Source organism: Neoarius graeffei, chromosome 7, assembly GCF_027579695.1.
Source record: "Neoarius graeffei isolate fNeoGra1 chromosome 7, fNeoGra1.pri, whole genome shotgun sequence".
Taxonomy (NCBI): domain Eukaryota; kingdom Metazoa; phylum Chordata; class Actinopteri; order Siluriformes; family Ariidae; genus Neoarius; species Neoarius graeffei.
The window spans coordinates 11,879,677-11,891,485 of NC_083575.1; the positions used below are offsets into that span (position 1 = coordinate 11,879,677).

Consider the following 11,809-nt stretch of genomic DNA (forward strand, 5'->3'; position numbering starts at 1 on the left):
AGACAGCGACGTTTGTTTCTATGGAAACTCTAGTCAATGTGGATTAATCTGCTGAGACTTTATGAGGAGATGCGAGATTTTATACCTCTGTATTTGAGCTACAAAGTGAGAGGAAGAAAAAAAAGGGGGGGGGGAAGGGGGGGAGCGAGAGAGAGAGAGAGACACACACACACACACACACACCTACTTCTTCGCTGACTGGGATGAGAGATGTATCTGGACGCAAACCCAGATGTAAAAGTTGCACGTTTTCAAACGGAGGTCAAAGGTTAAACATCAGAGCAGATCAGGATCGGGTTTCAGTGTTGTGAAAGCAAGCGGCCGTAATCAAAACTGATAACGTCACAGCGTCCCGGGGGGGTGGTCCAGATTTCGCTCCATGGTATGAAATAAATGAATGAGGTGAGGGAGTTGTGTCTCGTTCAAAACTTACCAATGGCGCTTTACACACAGTGTGGGATCGCCATGAAGTTAATAAACGAGTTAACCAGGTGTTTGCTGGCTTTCTTCCGAACTGCGCTCTAATACGATTAAATGGTTTCGAGGAACTGAAGTGCAAAATGTGCAGCGAATCAAATCGGAATGAAGACGAACCGCCGCTCACAAGCATCCACTCGGACGATCACACACCACGCTCTGCTCCAGTAATGTAATAATAAATAACATAAACTGGCGTTGAGCGGTATCTCAGATATACTCCATTCAGCTAGCATGATATTGAACGGCTCGAAGATGAGTAGCTGAATGGAATATATCTGATAGACCATGAAAAAAGCCAGCCAATATTATTAGTATCGTTATTATACATACACACTTCATATCAGCATTCTCAAAGGCCAACGCTAGCTTACCTGCGACTCAGTGCTGTTAGCGTGGCAGTCCAGTTACCTTCCAGCTGGTGTAGTGTTAGCGAAGGCCAATGCTAGCTCAGTCAGGCCAAATATTATTATGATTATTTTCCTTGTGTACTTTACTTTGTTGATTTTAAAGTCAACATCGACAGCTATGCACAACGGAGCGACCTGGCAGCCAGAATTCTCTCAATCTCTTCGCTTTTAACCAAGCAAATCTCACAGCCATGTTTGTTTACAAACGGTCACAGGTCACTCGCTAGTTTTACATCTCGGATGCGTCCCTTTTCCAGTTTTTCAATGTCCGTTGATATGTTTTTCTCTTGTAAATATGCATGAAGAATATTAAATGAAGTTTTGGGAGCCTTTCGGGTGTTCAGCCCATCTTTAGTTTAATTTATTTAGTACTTAAACCCAGCACTGGATTAGCCTCGTCTTCTCTCTTTCCTGGCCGACAAAGAAACGACTGCGCATGTGCACAGCAGAAAAGTTGTGTCATTGGCTCTTCGCATGAGCTACGATGGGTGATGTCGTGTTGTCTTGACAATGTGCAATATTCTAACAACATTGCACGCTCATTCTCCATTGGGTAGAGCAGCGTAATACATGGAGGATAAGTGATAACATTTCATGCCATCAATAAACCCGCTAGAAGAGAAGAAAACATGTTTTTATTCCGGGGGGGGGGGAGCGTCTTGTATGTATCATAATTTAAAATATGGACTGATTGATTCTTGGAGAACTAGTCAAAGTGAAAGACTGAACCAAAAATACATCACGAATCAGGCAGTTTGCGGGCATCTAAAGTTTTTCATGGAAAGGCCGTATTCAGTCTCCACATTAAAAGGATTCAACTGAAAGTGTTTCAATGTGGGGGGGGGGAGCAGCCAAAGAGAAGCCCACGCTACACAAACAATTCTACTTCTGTTATTCGACACATTTTCGATGAGGATGAGTAACTAATCACATGCACAAGACGGTATTAAGGCCAAAGGCGCCCAGAGGAAGTCTGTGCAAAATCGGACGCACAGCTGGAACTCCCGGAGCAACATGACGCAGATGTTACACTCCCGAATATCTAAAGCAACAACAATCCATGATGCTGAAAACGAAGCCAATCGAGAAGCTGTATCATATGTAGAGGACAGAGAGATGGCCAACAATTAGTTTTGTAATCCCTCCAAGTACAATACCATTCAAAACTTTGTACACCCCTACACTGTAGAACAATACTGAAGAAGACATCAAAGCTACAAAACATCTGGAACATGTATGGAATTACGTGGTAAACCAAAAAAAAAAAAAAAGTGTTAAAAACATAGTTGATATTTTCAATTCTTCAAAGTATCCAGCGTTTACCTTGACGCATTCCACACTACTGGCATTATCTTAACCAGTGTCATGAGGTAGTCACCTGGAATGCTTTTCAATTAACAAGAGTGCCTCATCAAAAGTTAGTGGACGAGTTTCTTGCATTCTTAAGTGTGTTTGAGATTGAACGCTATATCGTAAAAAATAAACAGTAAATAGCCCTATTCGACAACTGTAGTAATCCATACAGTATTATCAAGAACCACTCAACTAAGTAAAGAGAAACGACATCCATCATTACTTTAAGACATGAAGTGAATTTTAATTAATGGCAGATTCTGCCATAACAGAGGCCAGTTAAGTCCCATCTCCTTAAATTGCTGAATTGATTATTTTGATCCTTCTATTAAGTTTTTCTAGTAGCATTTGGGGTCTTGGACATTCACAGTAAATTTTAGGACAGTAGTCCTGGTAACTAATTAATAAAAGCCTGACATGCTAAATGACAATAGAAACACATCGGTTTCTGTCATCAAAATCTGACAGACAAACTAACGTCTACCATCATATTCTGACAGACACTCTAGATGACAATCGCAACAAAACTGTTTCTTACATTATTAATCTGACAAATTTAGTAATAATATTAAATACCTCATCACTAGAACCAAATAATAAAATAAAATATTGAAATAAAAAAGATGATTTATTTTCAAAATTGAAATATCAACAATAATTGTCAGAACAGTGACGATAGACACGACTGTGTCACTTTCGTGGGGAAATAACACATTGAAACGGCCTGTCGGCTGAAAGGGTCGCAAGCGGCTCTGATTTATCTCAACTTACGATAGTTTTCCTCCAGAAAAATTTAAATATGAATGCACAAATATATTCTCAATGTTTCTATCGTCAAAAATTTCTATCGTCAGGATAGCTGACTGAAAATCTTACCTTGATTTATTTGATGAAATCTAGCTGTCAGAACTCCAAGTCTTGCCCGGAAGTAAATGTCTGCTGTCACAAAAATCATGCGCAGTAGAATTTCCTCTTTGCGTCAGTCAACATGTGCGTGGTGAGGGCTTGAATTTTGCTATCGTCAGGTGCATTTGACTGACAGACTGACGATAGCATTTTTTAAAAATAACTGTGGGCTTCTCTCGTGAACGAAATAGTTTTTTCGCTGTTGATCTATTTCAACTCTCTGTTGACACCCAAAAATTATAAAGCCTGCTTCCACACGACAACTACCAAAGATCCATAATGGGCGAGTCTATCGTCAGGTCATCTGACAGAGATTCACTGACGATAGCAACAGGGATAATGAAAGGGATTTTTAAAATGGGAGTTATGTCTGTCAGATATGTCAAAGAAATAGAACTTTTATTCTTTAAAAATCTTTTATTGAGGGCGGCACGGTGGTGTAGTGGTTAGCGCTGTCGCCTCACAGCAAGAAGGTCCTGGGTTCGAGCCCCAGGGCCGGCGAGGGCCTTTCTGTGCGGAGTTTGCATGTTCTCCCCGTGTCCGCGTGGGTTTCCTCCGGGTGCTCCGGTTTCCCCCACAGTCCAGAGACATGCAGGTTAGGTTAACTGGTGACTCTAAATTGACCGTAGGTGTGAATGTGAGTGTGAATGGTTGTCTGTGTCTATGTGTCAGCCCTGTGATGACCTGGCGACTTGTCCAGGGTGTACCCCGCCTTTCGCCCGTAGTCAGCTGGGATAGGCTCCAGCTTGCCTGCGACCCTGTAGAAGGATAAAGCGGCTAGAGATAATGAGATGAGATGAATCTTTTATTGATATACTCAGTGTATTTTTAAATGACGTGCTGTTTCAGAAGACCAAATACCATATTTTCAATCTTGAAAATATTACCTCACTGAAAAAGGACAAGAAAAATTTCTTATTTTGTGGGCAAGTGGTTAATGGATCCAGTTACGGTAGAATCTGCCTAATAAAAGAAAAAAAATTAGAAGGTGTGTCCAAACTTTTGACTGGTACTGTGGCTCTTGTCTCGGGCTGTCATGTCATCATGTTCGTCAGTCGCTGTGTTGGATCGGACGGTTACCTCACTCAGCACCGTGGGACGAGTTTTTACTCTTTTCTTCGGTATAAAAGACACTTGAGAAAAACCTCGTCTCGGCCATCTCGTAAACCGTTTTACGATTTCTTTCCAGGAAGCTGCATTTTTCTGTTTTATTAAATTTGAGAGAGAGGAAAGGGCGAGTCGAGTGAGGGAACGACTGCTTATAGCTGCTAGAGTCAGTCAGTCAGTCAGTCTCATTAATTCTTGTAATGAGTTCTTGTAATGACTCTAAATTGACCGTAGGTGTGAATGTGAGTGTGAATGGTTGTCTGTGTCTATGTGTCAGCCCTGTGATGACCTGGCGACTTGTCCGGGGTGTGCCCCGCCTTTCGCCCGTAGTCAGCTGGGATAGGCTCCAGCTTGCCTGTGACCCTGTAGAAGGATAAAGCGGCTTGAGATAATGAGAGGAGATGAGTTCTTGTAATGTGTTTTGTGTACATTGCACAACATTACATGTAACTACAAATGGATGAAAAGCGTGTGTTGTTTAGTAATAAATAAAAGTTCTAATTGTATAAAAGGAATAAACACAACACAACAGGGTGTGCCGTTTTCCTATAACAATCCACTTCGGGCTGTACATCACTGCACTTCTCAATCAGGCTACACTTCACCATCCTGTAATAGACTATTACCTCTACCAGCTCTGCTAGAGGAGGTTATGCTTTTGTTTCCAAACATGACTCAAAAAGTAGTGAACGGATTTTGATGAAATTGTGTACAGCTTTTAGTACAGTGTCTTGCAAAAAAAGTATTCATCCCCCTGGGGTTTGTCCTGCTTTGTCCCATTACAAGCTGGAATTAAAATGGATTTTTGGAGGGTTGGCACCATTTGATTTACACAACATGCCGACCACTTTAAAGGTGCACATTGTTTTATTGTGACACAAACAATAATTAAGATTAGGGTGGGGGTTTCAGAAGTCCCGAGTGTGCATAGGTATTCACCTCCTTTCGTATGAAACCCCTAAATCAGAGCTGGTCCAACCAATTCACTTCATAAGTCACATAATTAGTTGATTACAATCCGCCTGTGTGCAATCAAAGTGTCACATGATGTCTGTATAAGTCAACCTGTTCTGGAAGGACCCTGACTCTGCAACACTACTAAGCAAGCAACATGAGAACCAAGGAGCCTCCAAACAGGTCAGAGACAAAGTTGTGGAGAAGTATAGATCAGGGTTGGGTTCATCTCATCTCATTATCTCTAGCCGCTTTATCCTTCTACAGGGTCGCAGGCAAGCTGGAGCCTATCCCAGCTGACTACGGGCGAAAGGTGGGGGTACACTCTGGACAAGTCGCCAGGTCATCACAGGGCTGACACATAGACACAGACAACCATTCACACTCACATTCACACCTACGGTCAATTTAGAGTCACCAGTTAACCTAACCTGCATGTCTCTGGACTGTGGGGGAAACCGGAGCACCCGGAGGAAACCCACGCGGACACGGGGAGAACATGCAAACTCCACACAGAAAGGCCCTCGCCGGCCACGGGGCTCAAACCCGGACCTTCTTGCTGTGAGGCGACAGCGCTAACCACTACACCACCGTGCTGCCCCAGGGTTGGGTTATAAAATATTTTGAAAAGCCCACGGAGCATCATTAAATCCATTATAGCAAAATGGAAAGAACATGGCACCACTACAAACCTGACAAGAGAAGGCCGCCCACCAAAACTCACAGACCGGGCAAGGAGGGCATTAATCAGAGATGCAACAAAGACACCAAAGATAACACTGAAGGAGCTGCAAAGATCCACAGCGGAGATCTGTCCATAGGACCACTGTATGCCGTATACGCCACAAAGAGGGGCTTTATGGAAGAGTGGCCGGGGGGGGAAAAAAAAAAAAAGTCATTGCTTCAGAAAACATGCTTGGAGTTTGCCCAACAGCATGTGGCAGACTCCCCAAACACATGGAAGATTCCCTGGTCAAATGAGATTAAAATTGATCTTTTTGGCCATCATGGGAACTGCCACGTGTGGCACAAACCCAACACCCTGAGAACACCATTCCTACAGTGAAGCATGGTGGTGGCAGCATCATGCTGTGGGGATGTTTTTCATCTGCAGGGACAGGAAAGCTGGTCAGGACTGAAGGAAAGATGGATGGCACTAAATACAGGGCAATTCTGGAGGAAATCCTGTTCAAGTAAGCTAGAGGTTTGAGACTGGGATGAAGGTTCACGTTTCAGCAGGACAATGACCCTAAACATACTGCTAAAGCTACACTGGAGTGGTTTAAAGGGAAACATTATTTAAATGTCTTGGAATGGCCTAATCAAAGCCCAGACCTCAATCCAATTGAGGAACTGTGGTATAACTTGAAGACTGCTGTACACCAACGCAACCCATCCAACTTGGAGTTGCAGCAGTTTTGCCTTGAGAAATGGGCAAACATCCCAGTGGCTAGATGTGCTAAGCTAATAGAGACATACCCCAAGAGACTTGCAGCAAAAGGTGGCCCTACAAAGTATTGACTTTGGGAGGGTACATTATATCTATGCACACTCCAGATTTCTGTTTTTTCATCTTGATTATTGTTTGTGATTTGATTTATTTGGTAAAACATAAATACAAATGTATATGAAAGACATTAAGAACCAGGATAACACATGAAAGTGAAAGCACATTTCCAATGTGGCCCTCGGAATCTCATAACTATATTGTGCCACAATAAAACAATGTTCACCTTTAAAGTGGTCGGCATGTTGTGTAAATCAAATGGTGCCAACCCTCCAAAAATCCATTTTAATTCCAGCTTGTAAGACGACAAAACAGGACAAACACCAAGGGGGATGAATAGTTTTGCAAGACACTGTATTATCCAAGGTTCAAGTGATTGGATGTTGATTATGTGGCTTGGCATCTCAAAAAAAAAAAAGTCTCAGGTCCAGTGAGTGCAGTTTTATGTAGAAATGAGCTGTAGGTTTTACTGAGCATCTTCCAGAACCAGCCACAGTTCTTCTGGACACTTTGTCACACTCACTTCTTCATTTTGCACCAAAACCCAGTAGCCTTCATTACGTTTTCTTTTTTAACCTGAAAAGTGCTCTCTTATGGAATATGCTGCTCAGATACAAACTTTTTTTTTTCCTGTAACATTTAAAATTTTGTGCTGTTTTAACCTAAGGCCCAAGCTGTTTTTTACATGCATTTTTTATTTCTCTTTGCTATTTGGGCTTATTAGAACCTGATTAGAATAAAAACTAAGCATCATCTTTTGATAAGATGTACTTTTAGAGAAAATGTCCGTCCACATACGTGGATTCTTGTTCCGAATTTCTAAAAAGTGCTGTCCACGCATGTGACCGCTAAGCCCTAGGAGGTTAAAAAATAAATTAAATTTAAAAAAGGAACGTCTGAAATTATGGAAATGTTTTTGTACTGCCCCGATAATGTAGAGGTCATAAAATAGAAATCTATAACAGTTTGTACTAAAAAACTAAAGGTGCCCAAGACTTTTCTACAGTACTGTACATTTCAGAAAAGTTTCTGTTGTATCCTGTGGGAAGAGTTTTTGCTCTCTTCCCTTCACTATTTAAAAAAAAAAAAAAAAACTCGAGAAAAAGGTCGTCTCCTGACAGAACGAAACCAAACCAAAGCAAGCACTCGCCGTGTTTAAAACAAAACATTAAAATGCACCGTGTTGCTCGTTCATCATCTTTTTAAAAGATACGGTGCGTGTACTAAAACGTCACGCACCGTTTTCAAAAGCTTCTCAAACACTAACTTTCTTCGGACAGGTGTGCGAACGTTGATCACCTGTAAACCACGCAGCTCATTTGCATGTCACGACGGCCAAAAACTCCATAAAAGGTCATGTGCACAGACAGCTGGGAGGAAACGAATAATCAAAGTAAGGACTGAAAGGCAAAAGTGGAAGTTATTTTGACCTGCTTCTTTGCCAATAAAAATATTGAAGAAGAAGAATGGGCATTAAATCTTTCACCAGCTCAGAGTGGTCGCGTTTAAAGCTCTGTGCAGACAGACCGGCCCGTCCTCCTTTTATGCAGCTCCATTTCTTTCATCAGAATTGAACAATTCATTTCATTTGTCTTCCCGTATGGGCTTGCTCTCTTTATTTTTAATATTCCAAAATTAATAACACAAAACATCATTAGATCTTTTAATTTATCACACTGTAAGAAACAACGTCAAGTCGTAACACCCTTACCCACATGTGTGCTCGATTAAGATTAAAGCAAAAATGTTCAAATATAAAAGATCAACCACTTTAAATATTAGACACATTCGATGTTTTATTTATTTTCGCATGCAAAACTCAAACTCTTTCTGGTTTTTGTGCTCGAGATGAGAAAATGACAGACACTAACATCAATTCACATGACCAGAAACTGGTTTATAAATATGATTTTTGAAAACCACTCATTTAGTGGCTCTGTACGAGGGTGCAGAAGAATGATCAACTTCTTATAAGAAAACCTCTGATCCCAGAGTGGTTTATAGTTATGATGAATGATAAATAATATCCAGAATAACTGTGACAGCATTTGATCATCATGTCTCTGAGATCCAGTGTGTCACACACAGATCTTTTACTGACTGGGTCTCTGTAGTGCACTAGATAGTTAGGAAGCACAAGCCACTATTTGACATGGAGCCATTTAGGATTCGGAGCTCTTCTATAATACTGTCAGTATTTACAGCGAGGTTTAACTGAAAAACGTATTCAATTTGTCCACGCTGGATAATAATGAAGGATGAGAGATGAAGGCCTGGCCCTGCCTACCAGGAGCTAATTACATTTGCTAGCTAAGCTAACTCGTACAGCTAAACGCGTTTTTTAACCCATCCATATTGATAAAGCCCCGCCCCTTTCACCAGGCGCTTTTCGGATTGGGTAACATCACTGAAAGCAGATGACTATCCAATCGCATCCGGAAAAGCCGCACAGAACTAGCCAATCCTGTGCAAGCAGGCGGGATTTGCCTGAATACGGGTGTGAGGAAAAGTAAAGCCAGTTGGCTAGCTACCGTGGCTCAAAATGACTTAGCCAAACAATGTTAGCAAGGCTGAATGGACTATATAGAGCTAGCAATGACCGAGCTGTCAGTGTGACATGACACCGGAACCCGTCAAGCCGAACTGGGTAGCTCGTTCAGGCTAGCAGCTCGGACGCTGCGGGTTAGCCCCTACCTGCCGTATATGCCCTCGGTGATTCGGTTCCGTTTTAACGGCCGCCGGAGTTTGCTGCAGTCCGCATTGCGCCGCTTCATCCTCCTTCCCTTCGCCTCGGCGTTTTAATACCTAGCGTAATATGGTCCAGTTTTTCGTCTCGGTCCAGTGGAACAACATTGAAGTCTGCCAAAAATAATATAGCTAGCTAGGGTTAGCTAGCTAGCTATCGCTGTTATTATTATTTTTTTACGCGACTGGACACAAAGAAATAAATAAAAAGCCTCGCTGGAAGACCCTCCTCTTTTCTCCAGCAGCCTCAAAGACACGCGCGAGCCTCTTGACGGACAGCCTCGAGAACCAATCACCTCGGAGCTCGGTCAGAGACTCACGATCACATCGATTGATTGATAGCTTTAGCTGGCTACGTCGCTCTGAGCTAATATAAGCAGCGCCTTGTTTTGTCACGACGCCCCCCTCCCAAAAAAAAAAACACATATCTGACAACCTGAGACACAACCTTTCTCCACTCCACCAATCTTTTTCCTTGTGGACAAATCAGGTAGTGACAACCAGCCAATCAGATAGCAGCATAGGCGGGTCTTAGTGATGGCTGCCCAATGAAGTTGCCATGGGGGCGTGGTCGCTAAGGCTACGCTACTTGCCTAAGAAACGTGTCGGGACCTACGCTATTGACGTAAACCTGTTCGAGCAAGCTTCTGACAACAAACAACAATAGAAATATTTCACACAAAAAAATTGCAGCATCGAATAATAATTCTATAACAATGCACAGCCTGAATATTGAATCTGAGTGAAATAAATTAAAATGCATTATTCATGATTTCTGACAAATAAAAAGAAAATAGCAGATAATTTATGATAATAAAGTAAATAATTTATTACATTATAGATAATATTTTACAGTGCATTTCTTCTTTATATGGCTTTTCTCATTGAACAGTAACAAGCAAAAGGAACTTTAGAAATATTATACCTTAGATGTTTCGATATCTCACAATAATACGAAAAAAAAGGGAGAATTGTTGTCACAACAAATTATTAGGGGTCCAAGCACTGAAGCCACTAGAACCCTAATGTAAGCCTTTTTTTTTTTTTTTTAAATTGGCTCCTCAAAAAAGCCCCCCCAAAAATCCCCTTTGGACAATTTAGCTCCACCCACTCTAATTTGTGATCATTTACGAAACATATGAAACATCCTGGGGGGTATGGTGGTGTAGTGGTTAGCACGGTCACCTCACAGCAAGAAGGTCCAGGATTTGAGCCGAGTTTGCATGTTCTCCCCGTGTCCGCGTGGGTTTCCTCCGGGTGCTCCAGTTTCCCCCCACAGTCCAAAGACATGCAGGTTAGGCTAATTGGTGACTCTAAATTGACCGTAGGTGTGAATGTGAGTGTGAATGGTTGTCTGTGTCTATGTGTCAGCCCTGTGATGACCTGGCGACTTGTCCAGGGTGTACCCCGCCTTTCGCCCGTAGTCAGCTGGGATAGGCTCCAAAAGCAAAAGCAAAGGGGAGTCCCATATACATTTTCGTACATTGGGGGAGTGCCTGTTAGAGAGTGCACTTGTCCTGGGCCATCAGCATAGTGAGGTAGGGTGGCCAGTTCCTTTCCTCGCCGCCTTTAACTTCCCCAGTGTTTCCACCAGGTCCCCATTCACTGCTGGGTGGACAGGGAGCGAGCCCCAGATCCCCATCGAGCCAAGGCTCGAACCAGGGACCGTTTGCTTAGCGGTCAAGCGCTCTAACCACTTGGCCACCTGCGCTCCGGGATAGGCTCCAGATTGCCTGCGACCCTGTAGAACAGGATAAGCGGCTACAGATAATGGATGGATGGATGTCAAGCTATTCAGGAGAGAGCGAATCTCATGATTATCCAAAACATGTTGAGATTTGTAAACAATATGGCCACCATACATCAGTCAATACTAAGGAGGTGGAGCTAGTTTACACAAAGAACTGTAATTCATGATTGGAGGTATAGATTTGAACCAAAACTTAACTGAGGACGTCTGGAAAAGTTTGTGTGTGTGTGTGTGTGTGTGTGTGAGGTCACTTATAGGGGGCAGAGTTAAGTCCAAATCGATGTTTCTCAGGAACCGAAAATCCATCTCATCTCATTATCTCTAGCCGCTTTATCCTGTTCTACAGGGTTGCAGGCAAGCTGGAACCTATCCCAGTTGACTACGGGCAAAAGGTGGGGTACACCCAGGTCATCACAGGGCTGACACATAGACACAGACAACCATTCACACTCACGGTCAATTTAGAGTCACCAGTTAACCTAACCTGCATGTCTTTGGACTGTGGGGGAAACCAGAGCATCCAGAGGAAACCTACACGCACACGGGGAGAACATGCAAACTCTGCACAGAAAGACCCTCACCGGCCACAGGGCTTGAACC

At 42.7% G+C, this 11,809-nt stretch overlaps 1 protein-coding gene across 2 annotated transcripts in view; it reads right to left on the reverse strand.

Moving 5' to 3' along the window:
* Window positions 1-9,914, reverse strand: part of maco1b (macoilin 1b) — a 58,731-nt gene extending 48,817 nt beyond the window's left edge. For both annotated transcript variants that reach the window (XM_060925271.1, XM_060925269.1), the window contains exon 1: window positions 9,409-9,914. In XM_060925271.1, the coding sequence (XP_060781254.1) occupies window positions 9,409-9,488 (80 nt within the window). In that variant the 5' untranslated portion in view covers window positions 9,489-9,914. The remainder of the gene's footprint in view (window positions 1-9,408) is intronic.
* Window positions 9,915-11,809: the final 1,895 nt, after the last annotated feature.